Source organism: Panthera uncia, chromosome B4 (assembly GCF_023721935.1).
Source record: "Panthera uncia isolate 11264 chromosome B4, Puncia_PCG_1.0, whole genome shotgun sequence".
Taxonomy (NCBI): domain Eukaryota; kingdom Metazoa; phylum Chordata; class Mammalia; order Carnivora; family Felidae; genus Panthera; species Panthera uncia.
The window spans coordinates 129,189,415-129,210,733 of record NC_064809.1 but is presented as its reverse complement, the minus strand read 5'-3'; the positions used below and the strand labels follow the sequence as shown (position 1 = coordinate 129,210,733).

At 60.7% G+C, this 21,319-nt stretch overlaps 1 protein-coding gene across 2 annotated transcripts; it reads left to right on the top strand.

Annotated features, from left to right (window-relative positions):
• Nucleotides 1-709: 709 nt before the first annotated feature.
• Nucleotides 710-20,756, top strand: PDGFB (platelet derived growth factor subunit B). Of its 2 annotated transcripts, none has more exons than XM_049626388.1 (7): nt 710-1,946; nt 9,771-9,867; nt 12,210-12,311; nt 13,724-13,929; nt 15,283-15,427; nt 17,741-17,891; nt 18,268-20,756. In XM_049626388.1, exons 1-6 carry the CDS (start codon nt 1,884-1,886, stop codon nt 17,863-17,865), a joined length of 738 nt encoding a protein of 245 aa, XP_049482345.1. In that variant the 5' UTR covers nt 710-1,883; the 3' UTR covers nt 17,866-17,891; nt 18,268-20,756. The 2 variants fall into 2 exon arrangements, with proteins under 2 accessions (XP_049482345.1, XP_049482346.1); XM_049626389.1 differs by having other exon boundaries at nt 711-1,946; nt 12,210-12,299.
• Nucleotides 20,757-21,319: the final 563 nt, after the last annotated feature.

The window sequence follows — 21,319 nt, the reverse complement described above, 5'->3', positions numbered from 1 at the left end:
GTGACTGCTGAAGGCAGGGACACGGCAGGCAGCACTTGGAGGAGCTGGGGGCGGAAGGCGTTAACTGTGTGAATGCTGGCGTGGGTGCCCCGCCCCCCCCTCCCCGGGGCCCCAAACCTGGGGGACCAGGGCGGTAGTAAACATCAGGGTGGCTGCAGGAGCAGTGATGGCCGCCCTGCAAGGATGCGGCAGGGTTGTGGGGATTTGTGTGACTTTGCAGTTCAACAAATTCAAATCCAGCCAATGCTGGCAGCGCCCGTGGTGTGCCAGGCAACCAGCTAGGAGGCGGAGACACGGGCCCAGCTTTCAGCTGAATGGTGCCGGCTGTGGGGTTGGTGCGGCTGGCTTGGGGCTGGGTGCCTTTTGGCCTCTCTGGCGTGAAGTCCTCACGATAACCCTACCCCGCTTGGACACTAGATGGAAGAGCACCGAGAGGAAGTGACTTGCCCAAGGTGACCCAGCTACTCAGCGCCAGGGCGGGATGCGAACCGAGCTGCAGAGCCGGAGTCCTTCGCCCCCTATGCCTGTGCCGGGATGCAAATGCCGTCCTTGGGGCTGCGGGTCTGGAGTCCCGGCGGCGGCCCTGCAGACGACTCCCCAACCACGTGGGCTAGAAATCAGGCCACGGTCACTGTGCTAAGGGGCGGGGCGCTCAGTCGCCCCTACTTCTCCCTTCGCGAGGGCCGGGCTCCCGGCCGGAGGGGCTGCGGAGCTCTCAGAGACCCCTGAGCGCCCCGCCCCCGCCTCAGGCCCTCCCGGAGCTTCCCCCCCCCTCTTCCCGGTGCTGACTCTCGGCCAGAAGAGGAAAGGCAGTCTCCACCCACCTCTAGCACTCTCCCTTCTCCTTTATAAAGGCCGGAACAGCTGAAAGGGTGGCAACTTCTCCTCCTGCCGCCGGGAGCAGCCCGCCTGTCTCCCCGCGCGCCCGCAGCCTCCCCCGCTGCCTCCCTGAGGGCTCCCCTCTGGCCGCCAGCGCCCATCTTTCATTTCCGAGATTGCGATATTTTGCGCACACACGCATACACACACGCGCAAAAAGGGGGGGGAAAAAAAGGCCCACCCTCCAGCCTCGCTGCAAAGAGAAGCCGGAGCAGCCGCAGCTCACAGCCCGCAGAGGACGCCCAGAGCGGCGAGCGCGCAGACAGACGGACCGACGGACTCGCGCCGCGTCCACCTGTCTGCCGCGCCCGGCACTGCGCGCAGCGGGCACGCCGCGAGCGCGGAGCAGCCGTGCCCGCCGCCCGGGCCCCGCGCCAAGGCGCACACGCTCCGGCCCCCCCCACCCGGCCCGGGCGGGAGTTTGCACCTCTCCCTGCCCGGGTACTCGGGCCGCCGCTGCAAAGCCAACTTTGGAAAAAGTTTTTTGGGGGAGACTTTGGCCTTGAGGTGCCCGGCTCTGCACTTTCCGACTTCGGGGGCCTTTCTAGAAAATGTTGCAAAAAAGCTAAGCCAGCGGGCAGAGGAAAACGCCTATAGTCGGCGAGTGAAGACGAACCATCGGCTGCCGTGTTCTTTTTCCTCTTGGAGGTTGGAGTCCCCTGGGCGCCCCCACACGGCTAGACGCCTCGGCTGGTTCGCGACGCAGACCCCCGGCCGTGGATGCTCGCTCGGGCTCGGGATCCGCCCAGGTAGCGGCCGCGGACCCTGGTCCCGCGCCCAGGCCCTCCCCAGCCCCCCAACGACGGAGCCGGGGCCGGGGGCGGCGGCGCCCGGGGGCCATGCGGGTGAGCCGCGGCGGCGGCTGCAGCGGCCTGAGCGCCTGATCGCCGCAGACCCGAGCCGAGCCCACCTCCTTCCCCAGCCCCCGCCCCCCACCCTGGCCGCGGGGGCGGCGCGCTCGGTCCACGCGTCCGGGGCCCCGCGGGGCCGGGCCCGGAGTCGGCATGAATCGCTGCTGGGCGCTCTTCCTGTCTCTCTGCTGCTACCTGCGTCTGGTCAGCCCCGAGGTGAGTTGCGACGGCGGCTGGGGCTGGTTCGCTTCATTCATTACGCCCACCCTCACCCCCTGGCCGCCCCCTCCCCTCCCTGCAGTGAACTTTGGACCCTTGCAGCCCACGGGCCTAGCGCCGGGCGCTAGGTGACCTCCGAGGGCTGGGACGCGAGGTGCGGGAGGTGCCAGGCTCTGAGGGGAGGGGGCGGGGGTGGCTTGCTTTCCCATGGGCGATCCCAGATCTCCGGCCCTTTTAGCGTCGGGGGAGCGTGTGTGTGGCCCTGTCCCCCACCCCTCAGGAACCTGAAGGGAGAGAGAGTGGGGGTGGTGCCGAGGGTGCAGAGGCCAGCGCGTTCTCCCAAGCCCACTTCGGTTCCAGCCTAGGTTCCGTCCAGGACCCGGCTTGCACGGGAGGTGCGAGCTCGCGCACCGGTGGCAGCCACGCCAACCTTGCGCCGGCGGTTGCCTCCCCACCCTGGCTCCGGCTCCCGGTCGGGACGGGCGCCCTCGGGCTAGCGCAGGGCTTGCCCGCCCCGGAGCGGAGTCCGGCAGCAGCTGGCGTCTTGGGCGCGGGGGGTGCCGAGAGACAGAGGTTTCGGGCACTCGGGAACTGGGGGAGGAGTAGAGGCTTTTAAGGAATCCAGCCCTCGGGGCGGGTGTGTGCCCCAGGCCCCGCCAAACCTGCGCCCGCGCCCTGCGAGGGCAAGCGCCTCTCTCCCCCGCTTGCAGGGTGCGGAGCGCGCCTGTGAAAGCGTAGCCGCAAGGCAGGTGGGGTGTAAAAACGTCTGCGGGAGCTATTAGGTCGGATCTGTAACCCCCCCCCACCCCTCCCAGCCTCACGTAGCAGTGAGTTGGCAAGTCCACCCGGAATCCAGGTGGGAAAGGGGGCGGGGCAGGGAGGAAGCGCTAGGTGGAGGGGAGGAGAGCGCGGCCGGGAGCGCGGCGCGCCTGGGTCCCGTCCCGCCTCCGCGCGACCGGGAGCCCGCACCTCGCCCGCTCGCGAGGAGGGCCGCCCCCCCCACCCCACCCCCACCCCGCCGGGCGTCCAGCGAGGCGCAGGAAGGAGGAGGCGGCGGCGAAGGGGTTAAGGTGAAGGGCTCCGAGGCCGCGGCCAGACCTTGGGCCGCCGCCAGCGCAGGTTGTTTTGACCACAGAGGAGCCGTCGCCGTCTCCTTTTGTTCTCGGGGCTCCTCGAGGGCCGCCGGCCGCCCGCCCTGGGGCCCCGCCCTTCCGCGGCCAACCCCCCGCGGTCCGCACCCGGGAGGGAGGCCGCGGGGCTCTCGGCCCGGCCGCCTGCAGGCCCCTCCCGACGCCCCCTCCCCTCCTCTCCGCAGCCCCCCGGGCCGCGGCCAGCTGTTGGGGAGGGGGGCGCCGGCCGGCCCCAGCTGCCGCCTCGCCTCGCCTCGCCGCGGGGCCTGGGGGGCTGGGCCCGGTGCCAGGGCGTCCTGGGAACGGCGGCGCCCCCGCCGCTGCTCTCCGCAGCCCACCCCGCCCGGCCCCCGGACTCGCTCACTCACCCCACGCATGCACACTCTTGGCCGGAGGCGATGCTGCGCTCCGGCGGGCGGGCGGGCGCGCAGAGCGACGGGCACGCACTACCGCGGCCGGGTCGCGCGCCCGCCGCCGCCGCCACGCCCGTGCACACGCGGGGCACACGCGCGCGCACCGCACACACACGTACGCACGGCCCCCGAACACGCGGCCTGAACACACGTGCGCGCCCACCCACGCACGCACACGGGCACGCAAGGCCCCTAGACGCCCAGCAGCAGGTTCCCACCCCCCCGTGCAACAGGTGGGCCTACCGTGGGCCCTGGAACCTCATCACCTCGGTGGTGACCCCATTTCCTTGCTGGGCACTAACAGGGAGGGGAAACAGGGACCCTCCCAGCAGGTCCTGGCTCCATAGCACCCACTGTTTTTTGCCTGCTCGGGTCAGCTTGACGCCCCTCAAGCATTCTCCCTCGGCGGATTTTTTTTTTTTTTTTCAACCCCCCCCCCGGGGGGCAAAAAAGGGGTGACGCAAGGGGGGGGGGGGGGGGGCGCTCTGATGTCTGGAGCATTTCTCTCTTCAAATAAGCCTTTCTTTGAACCTCCAAGACTGGAGGACCCTGAGCCGCCGAGGGGGCTCCCCCCTGGCTGTTGTGTCTTTGCTGATCCCCAGCGGGCTCTAGAGAAGCCTGGTGACAGCTGGATGAGGCTTTCCCGGGGCCTGCCCTCGCCATTTCCAGCTTCGTCCAGCACTTCCTCCTCCTTTTCCCCAACTCCGTGGGTGAGTGTGTTTGGGGGGACCCTATGGCACGGAAGCTGGTGCCTTTCTCCTCACTTGACTCCCAGCGTCTTGGGACACGCGCTCCCTCGGGAACCCACAATTGTGTGGTGCTTTGCAGTTTCCGAAGCACGTTCCTGCTGAGCCCCGGTCTTTCGGCCTCAGGAGGCTCTGGGGGAGGAGCCCTAAAGGGAAAACCCATCCACTTGAGGGCCAGTCGGGGACGGGAGGCTTCGAGAGAGCTTGCTGGTGGAGGTGGCCTTGGGGCTGGCCTTGTCCGGGGCCTGAGCCTCAGGTAGAGGCCTGGGCAGCTGGGGAGGAGGGGTGGGCGCTCTGATGCAGGGCCTGGCAGAGGGTCTGCGGAGGCCTAGGAGGTCCCATCTCCCATCAGCTGATCTGGCTTCCGGGAGGCTCACTCCGCTGTCATGTGATGCCTTAGCACCCTTCTGCCCGGAAGGAGGGACAGGGCCTGGCAGCCCTTTACCACCCAGCTCCTTCCTGGTTTGCTAATGGCCTTAGGTGCCCGGAGACCGACTTGCTGGCATCTCCCACCCCTAGAAGTGTCTGCAGGTTTAGGACCAAGCAGAATTTCCAGACTCTGGTGCAGATCCTCGAATGGGGTGCTTGTATGGGGGGGGAGGTTGATTCGGGGAGTGGCAAGAGTGGTAAAGACGTGTTTGCCGGGGGCTTCCTAGATCCTTCTCAGTCTTCTCTCACTTGCCCATTGCCCCCCACTCCCCCCCCCCCCAATGCCCTTTCTAGGACAGCTATTTCATTTTCTGGTTGAGTCAGTTATTATCTGTTTTCCTCACTAGTCTAAACTCCACTAGAGGGTTTGTCTCAGTCACCACTGTCTCCCATTCTTGGAACGGTGCCTGATCCAAGGTGGATAATCTGTAAATATTTGTGGGAAGGACAGTGGGGGGGGGGGGAGTGGGGGAGCGGTGAGGAGGAAGGACCAGACATGTGTCTAACACTTGCTAAGTGCTTTATAAACATGCCCTCATTGAGTCCTGGCCCCCAGGGCAGCACCGGCTACTCTGCCCTCCCACAGGCATCCTCATTGGAGCACCCCCCACCCCCAATCTTGAGAGAGGGGCTTGTCTTTCTTTTCTCTTCTTGGGACTTGGACTGCCAAGATTGGATAGGCCAGAGGAAGAAACAGAAGGAAAATCAGACTGCAGAGATCCCGTGTATCTTGAGCTGGGCCTCGGTTTCGGGCGCCCCCAAACACGCGAAGGTTGGTTCACGGTTCCCCAGGAGCAGCAGAATTAACTAACGTCTCTGGAAATCGCAGATTCCTGCCCCAGGGGCAGTGGCTGCCACGGGCTCCAGGGGTTGTAATTGCTGCCCTGGCCCTTCTGGAAGCCCTGACAGTTTTTCTGCTCCAGTGTGGGCCCGGGCTGACCTTCAGGAGGGGTGGGAGGGTCCCAGGAGCAGTAGAGAAGGGAAATGCTAGGTGGGGAAGTCTGGTTCTAAATGGCTTCTGTGGTCTGCCCAGAAAAGGCTTCTTCAAAGGGCTTGGCTTTGGCATGGAATCTAAATCAGGCCCGAGACTGTCAGGCAGGCGGGCGCTCCGAGGCCTTGTCGGCTTCTCTCTGCGCCAGACCCAGACAACGCCCCTGGTTGCTTGGGCTGTGCCAGTGTCCTCTCCCTCAGCGGAGTGGAGCGCAGCCTGCGTCTCTGTGTGTGCAGCTGCGGCCCTGGGGGAGGGTGGGGTCCAAGCCCCTTTGATCTGCCAGCCTGGTTGGGAGCAGGTAAGTCACCTGGCCTCACGCTAGCTCGTGCCCTCCTGCAGCTGGTGTTGGGGGTGGGGTGGGGCGGGGAGGAGGCTCTTTGCCTTGGCTGTGCCCCAGCGGCTTCTCACCACGCCCTTGCCCTGTCAGGAACCCCAGGCCTGGGATCTGGGGCAGCCTCATCCGTATGCCATGCCTCTTTTCCCTCCCTGCCCGCCTAAACAGGCTTTTCGAACCTGTGCCCAGGAAAACGGGGCTCCCGGTGGCTCGCCCTCCCCCCGCCGAGCAGAGCCTCTGACCCCAAGCAGGTGCCCCTGCGAGTCTCCCCTGGGGCGTCTCATCCTGGAGCTGACCACAGGCTGAATTTCCCCACCCCCGGCCCCGGAAGGGACCCGCCAGCTCACGAGGCCCCAGGCGGTGCCAGTGGGGGCCTGGGGGCCATTTCCTGTGGGCCCAGCACAGGGGATAATGCGAAGCCATACGCTTCGCCCCTGGCAGGGCAGCTCTCCACCCACCAATTGTCATCCTCAAAAATGCCCCGCATTGCTGGCCCTGGGCGTGTGTGGGCTGCTCGCTGCTGCCCTCACAGGAGCCGCACTGAAGGACGGAATTGGCCACAGCCACATTTCATTAAGTACCCGTTATTTGCTGGCTGCTCAGCTAGGTGCGACTCCGCCTCCCCGTGACACCAGTCGCGTCTTATTTTAGCCCCATTTAAAAGCTACAGAAGCTTTCTCAGGTTTCGGGTTGTCAAAAGGCTTAATGCCAAGAGGCCAGGTCTCCTGGGCAGCTGAAGTCCCTGCTCTTTCCTGAACTACAGAGTCGTTGACATCTCGGGCCAGATCATTCTTTCTTGCGGAAGGCCGTCCTGTGCGTAGTAGGATGTTCAGCCACATCCCTGGCCACCACCTGCCAGAGGCCAGTGGTGCCCCTCTAGGGGTGACCACCAAAAGTGCCTCAGCCACGGCCAGTGTCTCCTGAGGACCCTCTAGCCCCTGGTTGAGAACCAACCGCTGCTCCGCGACATCTGATGCCAGAAAGCTCTGTGGTGGGCTGGAGGAGGGACGGGAGCGGCTCTGTCGCTGAGTATAGACCTGTGGCCCCTGACTGCATTTCTCTAAGCCTTTAGCTTCCTCATCTGGAAGATGGGGATCACAACAGGGCCAGCCGCTTGGCATTGGTGGTTAGCACAGCATTTCCGCTCAGTGCCTGGCTCATGTCAGCACTTAATAAAAGCTGTGTTATTCTCAAATCCAGGGGGCCCTTAGCGAGTTCTGGGCATCTAGTGGCCAGATTACTGGAAACAGGTGCAGGGATGGCCTCTCTGCTTAGAATAAAGTGGACTCTTTCTTTAGGAGGCAATTTGCTTAGGGGGTGGGGGCAAATATCCCAGGCGGTCTTCCTGGGGGAGGAGGTGGGAGAATCATACAGGAGAGAACCCCAGGGAGAAGGAGAGAGTCCTTCGTGCGTGCTCTCCAGTGGACAAGGAGTTCTTGGCAGGAATGCGGCATGGCACTTGGGGTGCTTGGGCCCCCCTCCTGGGAAGTTAATTGCATCGTTACTGCACAGACAGCTTGGAGACCTGGCTGGGCACCCCCACCCTCAGCTTTCCTCTGCTGCTTCTCCTGCTACCCCAGGCAGAATTAGGACGGAGTCAAATGTCTTCAACCCCTTGGTTCACAGACGAGAGCCAGGACCAGAGAGGGGCCGTGACCAGCCTGAGGTCATGGGGCAGTTAGTAGGGTACAAGGGTAGCATCTAGCTCTCTGCATTTGATAATCCCCTCAGGGGACGCAGTCTGCCTCCCTCTTAAGTGGGGACCGGCCACCTGCCTTCCGTACTGTGGGGAGGGCGCTGTGTCCACATTTGGAGACACCTAGGGTCTCTCTCTTGGAGTCGGAGGAGGCAGAGCGTGGCGGAGGTAGGGAAGGCACGTAAGATGTCTCTCTCCCCCCTCACATATGCAGCCCCAGTTTCATAGTCGCGGACCCTGAAGGAAAGACCCCAGCTCCCGGCCAAGCTTACTCGAGACCCCCAACCTTTCTTCTCTTTGAACCTCCCAACAGCCCTAGACGCCAGGCAGGATTATAAGTGCCACACTCACATGAAAGAGCTGAGCTCAGGGGTTTCAAGGAATTCATTTTAAAAATCTTTTTTTTTAACATGTATTCATTTTTGAGAGACAGAGAGGCAGATCGTGAGCAGGGGAGGGGCGGAGAGAGAGGGAGACATGGAATTGGAAACAGGCTCCAGGCTCTGAGCTGTCAGCACAGATCCTGACGCGGGGCTCGAACCCACGAACCGTGAGATCATGACCTGAGCTGAAGTTGGAAGCTCAGCTGACTGAGCCACCAGGTGCCCCGTCAAGGAATTCGTTTTAGAAGCAGTCATATCCACACTCCACCCTGCGTCTTCTGGCTCCAAGGCCGACTTGGGTGGCCAGAGCTGGATGGGCATGGCTGAACCCCTGGCGGAGCTGTTCCCAGACATCATGCTAACTGTTGAGGAAACAGAGCTTTGGGGGAGCCAGAAACTGATCCATCACAAAGCTCCTAACAGAGCTTGTGGGGAGAGCCCCCGGGGGCTGGCCATGGGGTAGATGACCTCCTCCCCCCTGTCGGGCGGGGACTTAGCCTGTGCAAAGCCAGTGAGGACTCCAGTCCTTGGAACGTTCCAAGAACTGACTAGTGCAGAAGCTCCCGCTTCCTTATCCAGGGAAACTGAGGCACAGAGTTGTTGAACCTCAGTAAGTCAAGTCTGCCGGCGCCCCCTCCAGGGCTCCTTCTACAAGACCATGCCTTCCTGTGTCTGTGTGTGCACGTGTGTGTGTGTGTGTTTCTCCACGGGTGTGAGTTTGTACACAAAGCAGCGTCTCATTCATACACCTCCCTTGCCCCAAGACACTGGGTGTCCAGATTATGCATTCCTTCTCAAGTCCTGCCACACCAGCCCCTCAGGTCTCCCTCAGCCCCTCGTGGACCATGAGGGACGTGGCCGTGACCTTCCTATCAGGCTGCTCTCATGTTGTTGTGGGGCCTGTGGTTTCCCTGGAGGAAGCCCGGCTCCGAGTGGGGCCTGTTAAAGCACTTATTAAGTTTCAAGTGTTTTTGGTAACAGGCCAGAGGGGCTCTAAAAATAGGGTTTGGTTGGGCATGGGGCATGGGTTAGCTTTCAGGTTTCCCGTCTCTAACTGAGGATTCCCTCCTCTCCTCTTGTGAGCAAGAGACTAAATAGAGATATTAGTACCTGTGGCCTCCTGAGACTGTCCAACTCTGCAAGCATTTAGAAATACCTCACGGACCCAGGAGGCTGGAGTACAGGTCCTTCCGTCAGGAAGCCTTGGGTTTGAATGCAGGTTCTGCTGCTGATTGGCGGCTATGACTCTGTTTTCTCATCTGTAAAATGGGAGTAAATTAGATCTCGTCTGACAAATGCTGGCTGTCATTGGCTGTCACGTGTGGAGGCAGAGAGTCTCCAGGGGTTGTGATGCGGGAGACAGATGTGTACGTAGTCCGATCTAAGTCAGAGCAAGCTGGGCTTCGTGTCTGGGGGTGTGGGGTGAGCTTCTGACCTGGCTCTTCGAGGCTTCTGCAGGTCCTGGCCCCTAGACCTTTGTGCTTCTGGTTGTCAGGCTTGGAATCCGCCCCCTGCCCGCGCCCCCATCCTGGCCGTCCGCTTGCCCAGGGCCAAGAGGCCTTGTGGGAGTTTTCCATAGGAGGGTGCGTGCGTGTGTGTGTGTGGGGGTGTGTGGGTGTGTGGGTGTGGCGGGCAAGAGGGCCGTGGCTGGAAAGCCCTCACTCCTGGCTCACTTGGCCCCATGGTGTCTCCCTGGCAGGGGGACCCCATTCCCGAGGAACTCTACAAGATGCTGAGTGACCACTCAATCCGCTCCTTCAATGACCTCCAGCGCCTGCTACACGGAGACTCCGTAGGTAAATTGAATCCTTGTTCGGTGCTCTGGGCCCCCACTGAATCCTGGGGAGCCGCGAGGGGCAGGGCATGGGGCGTCCTGTCTTCCTCGACTTCCAGGTAACTAGAGGCCTGTGGCAGCCCAGGGAGGGTGTGGCCACACCTGTCCAGGGCAGGGCTGAGTAGGTGGATGGGTTGGTACTCGGGACGTGGGGCATGGCGGGAGAAGCACCCGCGTGTGGCTCTGCCTTGGCTTGGCGCACAGGGTCGGGTGCCAGGAGGAGGGGGGCAGGGAGAAGGTGCCTGGGGCACACGCCGAATGTGTATCCAGGTGTGGCCTCGGCCAGGAAGGGTGGTGCCGAAGGAGACATCTCCCTGCCCCTCTGGCCGGGGGCCCGGTCTGTAAGGTCTCCTGGGGACACCTGGCCCAGACCAGCGGGCAACCCTGCCCTCGCCCGAGAGTGCCCTCAGCGAATGGGCACGTGCTTGGTGGCACACACGTGGCCGGGCTGGCGGGCTGGGTCAGGAATGTATTTATAAACGCTGTCTTCAGAGCAAATTCCATTCTATTCTAACCTCTGGCCTGTTCCCTGGAGCCCCGGTCAGCGCCCCCCCTGCACCCCCAGCTCTCCTTCCCTCTAGGGTTTTGTCTCTTTGTCACTTTGTAATCCTTGCCCAGACTCCTATCTACGGGGGACAGCATTTCCTGTCTTTGTTTCCTCTCCCCGTTGGGCCCCTGGCTCCCTCTCAAAAGCATTCCCGGGCCCTTTCAAACCCGCCTGTGCCGGGGGGCTGGCGAGGCAGGCGGGAGGGGGCCCCAGCTGGGCCCACCTATTGTTCACTCGGCCCCCCGCCCGACGTCTCCCACATCCCCCACCCCATGCCCGACTGGCCAGCCCTGGCCAACACAATGGGGCAACTTCCAAATTTAGCCTTTCTGCGGTTTCTTTCCAAGGCCCTTGGCCCCCACCCTCGTTCAGCCCCTACACACCCCGGGTGGGGGTCGGGATTGGAGACGGAGGTTTTCAATAGCGGGCCTGTTTCGAGGCAACCATGTGGCTATTTTTTCCTAATCAACTTAACCTTGCCACAAAGCACATCTTTCCCCCCATCTCCTCTCCACCAGGGACATTCCAGAGATGGCAGGGAGAAAGGAAGGGAGCCAGAGGGACAGACAGACGCGCTGACGCGCGGGAGCAGTAGGCCGGATGGAAATGCACCGGTTGTAGGATTTGTAGGAGGGTCTCCTCCAGACAGGAACCCCCGGGAGCCCACACGGAAGGGCACACGAGCCTTGGCGTTGGCGTTGGCGGGGCCAGGAGGAAGGGGAGACAGCAGGAGCGACCAGGGGCTGCGTGGAGGGGGCGGGAGCTTGTCCCTGGCACCCCTCGGTTTCTGTGCTGACTCTTCAGCCGTCAGAGAGCTAGAAGGGTCTGCCCAGGATTCGGTGTTGAGCTCAAAGTCCTCCTGTCTGGCCCTCACCTCCCACAGTGGAGTTGGCCGCCTCCAGAGAGAGGGAGCAGCTATGACACCGAGAGGAGGGCGCCCCAGGCTGTAGTTTGTAGACTGTCCCCTGAGGAATAAACGGACCGTAGGGCTGACCCCTCAGACTGTCACCTTGAGGAATAAACAGACCGTAGGGCGGACCCGGGGCCAAAGGTTAGAGGGGGGAGGCAAACACAGTGAGCGAGACACTGGGAGCTGGAGCAAAACCCAGGCTGGGAAGGGCACGGGGTACGGGCACCCCCATCCCAGCAGGCTGGCTCCCCACCCCTCTCTGCCTTCAGCCCTCACCCCCGCTCCTCTCCCTCCTCCCTCTCTCCCGCTCAGCTGGGCCATTGTCCGGGGCTCCAGAGGGGCTGTGTCCAGGGCAAGCTGGTCCCCCCGGGGATTCTGGGAATTTCTCCATTCAGCACTTCCTATGGGAACGCTGGGCGGAGGGGCATTGGAAACTGGCCTTCCGAGCTCTGGGTCCTTGCCCTGCCCTGGAGGCTGAGGAGGGTTCGCTTACAGTAGCGAAAGGGAAGGGCTATTTTTAACTCCACTGACATGGGTTCTGTCCAAAAATGTGGCCGAAGAGCCCAGAGTGGGGCTGAAGGCCCGCCAGGGATGCAGTCAGGGCCTCACCCCCCTCCTGAGCCCCACGGCCATCCCGGGGTTCCTGGAGAGCCCCTTTCCAGAGCCAGGACCCTCGGGTTTACAGGGAGCTGGAAAGGGAGACTGTTGTCTCGAGTTGGGTACCAGTGACGGGTAAGGAGCCACCTTCCTGCCTACCCCGGAGCCCCCAGGGGAGCCCCCACCCCACCAACGGACCGGCCAGCGGTTATCAGGGTGCATTCCGACTGTGCTTTGCCTTGCCTTGCAGACGAAGACAGAGCCGAGTTGGACCTGAATTCGACTCGATCCCATTCTGGAAGCGAGCTGGAGAGCTTATCCCGAGGGAGAAGGAGCCTAGGTGAGGCTGCGGGTAAGAATGGTGGTTTCTCAACAGTGGGAGCCAGAGAAGGAGACGTGGGGCGGGCGCCCCGCCCCCGGCTCTGGGCCGCCCGTTCGTCCGGCACTTAGGACTGACTTAAACTGTAAGACAGTACAACTGTCCTTCAAGACACTATATCGAGGAGTTGAGTCCTCACGCCCCGTCCCCCAACACACACGGTTTCCTAAATATAGTGGTTTTAAACGCATTTGTTCATTCCTTCAACCCGGGAGACAGATATCATTAACCCCATCTTGTCGAGTTGGAAACTGCGGCCCAGAGAGGGGTAGACGGGGCCGAAGTCACACAGCTAGCAACCACTAGGGCTGAGATCCCAGCTGCTCTTCTCATGTGGACCCGGTGCCATCCTGGTGGGCTGCGTGTGCCTTCCGCGGCTTAGGGCTGCCTCCTGGGTCAGCAGGCAGAGCTTGGGACCCGCCCGGGTCCCGTGGGAGCCTTCCCTGGGGAGGCCAGTGCGTGCTCTAAGCCCTTCCTCCTCTCTGCCCACCTGAAGTCCCCACAACACTGTAGACAGTGGCTCGGGGACCTCCAGATAAGAGTCGGTGGCCTGAGTTCCACTCCTCCCTCTGTGAATTTGGGCAGCGTCTCTATATGAAAACGAAGACAGAGCCCCAGCGTCGACTGGACGCTTGCTCTAGGCCACTCACGTTAGCCCTTAGATCCGCAGGTGCGATATAGGCTCTGTCATCCCGTGTCACACGTAGATGAGGGAACAGGCGTTGAAAGAAGCAAGGATTTAAGAATAGATTACCGTGTCAAATGGCAACATAAGAGTGGTTACAAAATAATAAGTGAGTAGGAGCCAGGAGTCGGGCAAGCCCATAAACCTGTGAAATAGCCGAATGAAACCGAGGGCTGGTGGAAGGACGCCGACATTTACGACAGGCCGGCACTCTCTGAATGATCTCACTGGATCCTTAAGGCGGTTCTTGGGGTGTAGATCTCATGGGGAAACTGAGGCTGAGGGCCCATCAGCAGCCTGTCCAAGTCCCACGGCTGATAATAGCCAGGACGCGAAAACTGTCCCTGGGGTTGAAGGAAGTGGGGATCACCCAACCCCTTTTTTTTTATTTTTTAATTTTCTTAATGTTTTATTTTTGAGAGACAGAGTGTGAGCAGGGGAGGGGCAGAGAGAGAGGGAGACACAGCATCTGAAACAGGCTCCAGGCTCCGAGCCGTCAGCACAGAGCCTGACGCGGGGCTCGAACTCTCGAGGTGTGGGTTTGTGACCCGAGCCGAAGTCGGACGCCTAACCGACTGAACCCCCCAGGCGCCCCTAGCCTGCCATTTCTGGGGGACAGCAGTGCCCCCGCTGGGCTTGGCCGCCGGGTGGGGACTCTGGGCAGGCCCACCTTCCTGACGGAGGCCCCCTCTCCCTTCAGGTTCCCCGACGGTCGCCGAGCCAGCCATGATCGCCGAGTGCAAGACACGCACGGAGGTGTTCGAGGTGTCCCGGCGCCTCATAGACCGCACCAACGCCAACTTCCTGGTGTGGCCGCCCTGCGTGGAGGTGCAGCGCTGCTCCGGCTGCTGTAACAACCGTAACGTGCAATGCCGCCCCACCCAGGTGCAGCTGCGGCTTGTCCAGGTGCGCGGGGGGGCCCGCACCCCACTCCCACCCTACCCCCACCCCCACCCCTGGGCTGCCCCCCGGGGGCTGCCCTCGGGGGCTCGTCGCTCGCTCCGTAGGGGCGGAGAGGCATTCCTGGCGGGCCCCCGGGCTCCATCCAGAGAGGGCCACCTGCAGGGCGCTCTCTGGGCATGTGCTCTGAGGCCACCTGTGAGTCCTCGAGGCCACCCAGGCCGCTGTAACCAAAAGCCACAGGCGGACCCCCAGGCAGGGCCAGGTGTGGGACATTTAGTGAAGGGTGCTGCCTCTTTTGCAAGGATGAAATCCCAAGAGGTCCCCGGAAGAGACAGGTCTACAGCATTTGTTGGGCACTCAGAATGTTCTGGGCTGCTCAGTTTTCCTCCAGACCTGTTGAGGCTCCTTGCCGTGTCCTTCACGAGGAGGGGGGGCAGAGGCCCTCCGGGCAGCAGACGTTGCAAGAGCTGGGGCAGCCCCTAGCAGAGTCAGAATGCTGAACCCTGCCTCCCTTCTAGAAAGATTGGGTGTGCACTCTGACTCAAGGCAAATCCTAGAGTAGAGGCTGCCCGGGGGAGCTCCGGGTCTCACGCTGGGCAAGGCAGGGCCAGAGAAGCCTCGGCGGTCTTCTGATTCACGCGGAGAGGTTTCTGTGCCCTTCGGGTCCGCCTCGCCTGCACACCGACTCGGGCTGGGCCGAGCTGCACATCCAGGGCTCGGCACCGGCTGGCGAGCCCCACTCTTGCCAAAGGCTCCACCTGCGTCACCATACTCCCCTCCCTGAGGTCAGCTGTGGCCTTTCCCCCTGCCCACCATCCATCCCAGGCCTGGGCCCCGTGCCCGAGATCACAAGTGTCACTCTCTACCGCACCACCCACTGTCACGGTATCTCCTGTCCCCACTGCTTCCAGCTCTATGGATGGACACCTGACAGCTGACCTCCCCCTGCCCGCCTCCCTCCTGGATAAAGCCTCCCCCCCACTTCCTTCCAGACAACCATCTCCCGCCTCTGCCATAGCCCCTGACCTTGGCTGGCGCTCCGGGAATGGGGACGCCGCAGGCCCTACGCTCAACCCGGAAATGCCTTTCTCCCTCTCTGGGAGCTCCAAGGGGGCTGCAGCCAAAGCTGGAGGCCAGGTCGGGAGGGCTTGTTTTGATGGAAAAGCTACAAGAAGGGTAGAGGGCAAGGTCCTGCTATTGTTTGGGCCAGAGTGTCTGCCCTGCCTCTCTCCACGCCCCGCTTTCGAGGAAAGATCCCTGCGGGGGGACACTGGGGAGGGAAGAGCAGGCAGGCGGGCTCCCTCGGCCCCTGCCCGCGTAGTCTCCCAGAGGCACTTCGATGGTTCTGTCCTCCAGGTGAGAAAAATCGAGATCGTGCGGAAGAGGCCAGTCTTTAAGAAGGCCACGGTGACCCTGGAGGACCACCTGGCGTGCAAGTGTGAGACGGTGGTGGCTGCACGACCCGTGACCCGAAGCCCGGGGAGCTCCCAAGAGCAGCGAGGTAAGCGCTGGTCCGGGGTCCGCCTCTGAACGGCTCAGCTGGGCAGCTCGCTTCTCCTGTGGCAGCTGCCGGTGGGGGGGAAGTTGGACCAGGCATACCCCTGCTTAAATTCATCCGAAGCTTTACGTGAGGATGTTAGCCCCCGGTTGGCCTTCCAGCCTTGTTGGCAACCATTCCCCCTCACTTAGGCCACCCCAGCCAACCTGACCTCTTTGCGTGGCCAGATGTGTTTCCGCCTCAGGGCCTTTGCACATGCCACTCTCCCTCCGAAACTCACTTCTCTCAACTCTTCACAAGCCTCTTCGTTTGGGTCTCAGCTCAGAAGTCACCTCCTCCTAGAGGTCTACCCTGACTACCTTGTCCAGGGCAGCCCCCATCCCTGTCCTGCTACCACAGCCCCTTACTTTGTCGAACGAGCACATGAAATGGCGGGACAAGAGACGATTCCATGCACATCATCTTCAGATACTTGGCAACTTGTCCTGGGGGTGAGAAGTCAAACTAATTCCTTATGGCCCTCAGTGGGGATCAGGACCAGAGGGGGAAAAGCCCCTGGAGAGGGATTTGAACTCTATATGCCAAAAGCTGTCAGTCAGGGGGCCAAGATGGAATCTCATGCCTTGTGCGGTAGGGAGTTTCTGTTGTTGAAGATGTGTGGGTAGAGACTGGGCCATCCTGCAGCAGTGAAGCGACAGATGGGGCTCAGGCATCTGATGGATGTTTGGAACCGGAGCTGTGTTCCTCTCTTTCGATTTCGTGAATTCACAATTTCAGGGGCATAGTTTGACTGGAGTCGAAAAGGACCAAAAAAATGATCTGATCCAAATACCTGGTCCACATTTTGCAGAAGAGGTGCCTGAGGCTCAGAGAGGCTGAGGTCTTGCCCAAGGTCACACAGCCAGTCCCGGGCAGGGGGAGAGCTGGATCAAGGTATCCTCAAGTTCTATTCTGGGCTTTTCTCTCACTCTGACACCAGTCGCTCACTCTTACCTGCCTTATCATTTTCTTTTGGTTAAAGAATTCAAAACTTTGAGAGCCAGAGAGATGACCTTCTAAGTTGGTCCTTCAGTCTTATTAAAGGGGTTGCTGGAACACAGAGAGGTTAAGGGACTTAACGAAGGTTGCACAGTGACAAAGTCTAGCCCAGAACCCAGGTCTTGTCTAGTTCTGGGTTCCTTAGACTGTCCTGCTGCCTTTTCTTCCTCGCACGTTTGCAGTAAGGATCAAGAATTTTTTAGTTAATAGGATTAGATGAGCATTCAAAAAAAAATCACGTGTTGATTTTCAGTAACTTACTGTTGTTGGAGGACAGACATCTGACAAGCCCCCTGAAGGCAGGGCTGTCTCTTAGCCTCTTTGTCCTGTTCTGAGAGCCGAGCTAAGGCACAGACGCCCTGAGAAGACTAATAATTTGCCAGCTTCAAACTGACCTGCTGTAAATGATCGCTACGATTAACACGGAACAACACGGAAAATCAAATAACACGGAATCGCCATAGGACGTAGCGTGGTTCCTATTCGGGAAACTTCATGTTCTTCTTTGTGTTTGGAGTGTGGTTCTATTACGTGCCTTTGCTTCCTGCGACTTTCCAAACCAGGTTTTCGAAGGCCTGTTCAGCTGACTAATCTATAGATGACCTAAAGTCTTGTCATGTCCGTTTCAGCAACTTGGCCCCACGCGACTGTACCGCTGGCAGCTGTCCGCGGCTTGGCTACGGTGTGGTGGTGTGGCCCGTGTGGTGGCCGGTGTCAGACCCCCTGGGCTCGAGACTCTCCTCTGTCACTCGCGAGCTGCGTGATGACCTCACGCTTGCTCAGGCTTTGCCCAGCCCCGCGTCCTGTGCCGATGACCCCATCCTTGGAGCCCAGACCCTGGGCCCCTTAATGGCCCTTCTAGATGTCCTCCCCCAAGGGGCATCTGACACCTGCCTGTATCCTTACACTGCCTGTTTGCAGAGATGGGCTGACTGCTTCAGGGCGGGCTGTGTCTGTGAGGTGGGAGGTCGGTGTCGGCCCCAAAGAGCTGGGATCGCTGGGGAAGGCCCCCAGGAAGAAACGGCCTTGAGCTTGGCGGAGAAAGCTTTCACTTCCAGGATGTCGACCTAAGGGCTCAGGAGGAAGAGACCTAAGTGCTAACCTTGACCCAGGCTCACAAGCGCTGTGATTCGTAGGCCAGTGGTTGAAAGCATGGAGTCCAGAGGCAGACTCCTACGTTCGAATCCCGGTCTCTCTGCCTCGGTTTCCTCATCTGCTAAGATGGCTCCCTCCAGAGGCTGTCCACCTGCTGACAAGCCCTTTCTTTCTCTCGAGCAGCCAGGACACCCCAGACTCGGGTGACCATTCGGACGGTGCGAGTCCGCCGGCCCCCCAAGGGGAAGCACCGGAAGTTCAAGCACACGCATGACAAGAAGGCACTGAAGGAGACCCTCGGAGCCTAGGGGGATCTGCAAGAGCGTGCGGGCAGGTGAGGCCAGGTGGGGAACCCGAGGTCCAGGCCCCTGGGGTTTCTTCTCCCCTGGCCTGTGGCTTGGGCTGCAGAGAGGTATTTCCCCATACAAAAATCTGAGCTCTAAGCCTGGATCCCCTCCGCTCAACTTCGACTGACTCTTCTCATGGGGCAGGTGGGTGAGGGTCTTTGGGGACCCCAGCCCAGCTGTGTCCCTACATGCCCTAAGAGAACGGGAAGTCTAAACTTCAACTCCCCCAGCCCTGAGCGCTGCTGGAAACCAGGGATGGCTGGTCAGCCTCAGCTCCCTGCCCCTGGCAAGGGAGGCGTGTGAGTATGGGCCAGAGCCCCCAGGCTGTCTCTGACCCCCTGTCTCCCTCTGCTTGGCCTACAGGGTTATTTAATATGGTATTTGCTGTATCGCCCCCATGGGGTCCTTGGAGTGATAATATTGTTCCCCTCGTCCGTCTGTCTCGATGCCTGATTCGGACGGCCAATGGTGCTTCCCCCCCTCCCACGCGCCTGTCCACCCACCAGCGGGTCCCCTCATTGGCCTCCAGCGCCTTGCCCGGGAGCTCGAGAAGGACACGAAGGACCTGAACTCCACTGCTGTCTTCCTCCGCTGACCCCGAGAATCTGGCATAGAAGTGTAAGAGAGACCCACGGGATCGCCGTTCGGGGACCGGAGGAGCTTCCCTTCCCCAGCTCCTGGCCCGGGTCACACCTGAGCGCCGTGGACTGGCCTGAAACCCTGCGCGTGGCCCTGAGGCCCTCTAGGCATGGATGGCCTGCCCGGTCCCAGGACCCCTGGCCCGCTCTGAAGGGAGCACCCCCAGGCAGGCCAGGGTGCCTCGTCCTCCTGTGGCTGAGACCACGCGTTGGACCGGAGACTGGAGAGAAATCCTCCCACGGCGCCCAGGCCCAGTCACTTCTTTCTCCCCGGTCAGCTCTGCTTATAAGTGGCTTCCTTTCGTTTTCTATATATGAAGTCTTCGAAGACGTGGACTCCTCTGGGTGGGCGTGGCCCGAGTACCCGGCAGCCAAGTGCCCCGTCAGATGGGTTAGAGATGAAGTTTGCTCTGGAGCCACCATGGATGGTGATCTGGGCGCTCACTGCCTCCTTCCACTCCCCTGCCTTCACCTCCTCTGTTTCGTCTCTCTACCTCCACCCTGCGTCTTCCTCTGCTCCACCGAGGGACTCCTTGGACCCCATGCTGAGACCGTAAATAACCCCACTCACTGCTCCATTAGGCCGAAGACCAGGGGTCAGGGCGGCAGGGGGCTGAGCTTCGGATCCCAGCCCGGCCGAGACTGCCGTGTAGGTTCGTGCAGGGTGTGCACTGTGCAAGGGCACCGCGTGCAGGGGTCGTTGTTCACGCCGTAGAACATGGCCCGTTGGTGTATTTGTTAGGACAGTTTTCTGGCAGATGGAGCTAAAATGTCTTGAGGAAAGGGATCCTGTTCCTAATCGACATGATGGTTCCATGTGGACTGGCTGTGTCCCGACCCAGCCAATGGCTTGGGGTGGTCGGACAGGAGAGTGAGCCCACGTTGGGTGGGGAGGCCACGCGTTGTCCAGCTGGCCTCTGTCTTCCTGAGTCCTCAGCTCAAGCAGTTCCCCTTCCAGGCGGGCGTGAAAAACCCAAGAGAGAATCTCCAAGGGAGGGGGTAGCCCTCGCTCTCCCCGGGCACGCTACCCCCCAGAGTAGATTCTTCTGAGATCCACCCGTGGTGGCTCCTCCCAGGAAACCAGCTCATGGGCTGGGAGTGGGGGAGAAAAGGGAAAAGATCCCCAGGGGTCCCTGGGGTGGGGTCTGAGCTCCCACCTCCCCCCCCTCCCCCCCACTGCACTTCCCCCCCCCCCCCCCCCCTCCAAAATCTGCTCTCTTCAGTTTGTAAAGTTGGTGATTATATTTTTGGGGGCTTTCCTTTTATTTTTTAAATGTAAATTTATTTATATTCCGTATTTAAAGTTGTAAAAAAAAAAAAAATAACCACAAACAAAACCAAACGAATGAATCCACCGGCGTTCTGTCTGTTGGCATGGGGCGTGACGGTTAACCCTTCCCGCATCGGCAGGATTTATGGACAGCTTGTTCTGTGTTCCTCTCGCTCTGGGAAGTTCAGGCACACACTCACGCACACACTCACGCACGGGTGCATACACATGTGGGTCTGCCGCTCTGAGGGAGGCCCCCCGTCTGGGGGGTGGGTAAGAGCCATTCGGCCCACCCTGCAGGTCTGGGTCCTGCGGCAGCCCCTGACAGGCGGACCACAGGTCCCAGCCCTGTGCCTGTCACTGGCAGTGATGAGAGGTGGTTTTCTCCAGCGTGAGCATCCGCGCAAGGGAACCGGGTCCTTTGCATCGTAGGCTGGGGTTGGCTGTGGGGAGGGGACACCCAGGGTGGGGAAGGCCGGAGGAGGTCCTGGAAGAGACGTGGAATTAATTCAGAAGGAACACAGCCGAGGTGCTCCTGGGTGGCTCAGCGGGTTAAGCATCCGCCTTCAGCTCCGGTCGCGATTTCACGGCTCACGAGTTCGGACCCCGAGTCGGGCTCTGTGCCGACGGCTTGGAGCCTGGAGCCTGCTTCGGATTCTGTGTCTCCCTCTCTCTCTGCCCTCCCCCTGCTCACATTCTGTCTCTCCCTCTCTTTCAAAAATAAATAAACATGAGGAAAAAAGGTATTTATTTATTTATTTTTATTTAAACTTTCTTTTTTCATGTTTATTTGTTTTTGAGAGACGGAGAGCCAGAGCATGAGTGGGGGAGGGACAGAGAGAGAGAGGGAGACACAGAATCCGAAGCAGGCTCCAGGCTCCCAGCTGTCGGCACAGAGCCCGACGCGGGGCTCGAACCCACGAAGCGCGAGATCACGACCTGAGCCGAGTTGGAGGCTTAACTGACTGAGCCACCCAGGCGCCCCAGAAAAAAAAAAAAATTAATTAAAAAACAAAAACACACAGAAGGAACACAGCTGAGAGGTGGATCTGGGGTCTGACCTGGGCTCAGCCCTTAGCCAGCTGTGTGGCCTTAGTTGAGCCATAGCCCTTCTCTGGTCAGAGCCTCATCTGAAACACAAGAAGATGACCCGGAGATTTGTGGTCTCCAAGGTCCAGCTGTGGGGTTCTGTGCCTTCCCTTGCCTACGGAGACTTGGGTACCATCCCATAAAAAAGATTCTAAATGTGCTCTGGGTCCCACATTTAGGTAGACTGGATGGGGCTGATGGGGAAACCCGGGAGGTGGGGAACCTGACTTACCCTCAGGACAGTCTAAAACTAAAACCATTTTGCCCTGTAAGTAGTGATCTCCCTGTCACTGGGAGTATGTAAGTGAAAGCTGGGTGACAACTCGGCAGAGGTTAGGCTGAATGACACCATGGTTGCGTGATTGGTTGACTGACCGACTCCATTCATTCATTCATTCGTTCGTTCATGTTCTTACCT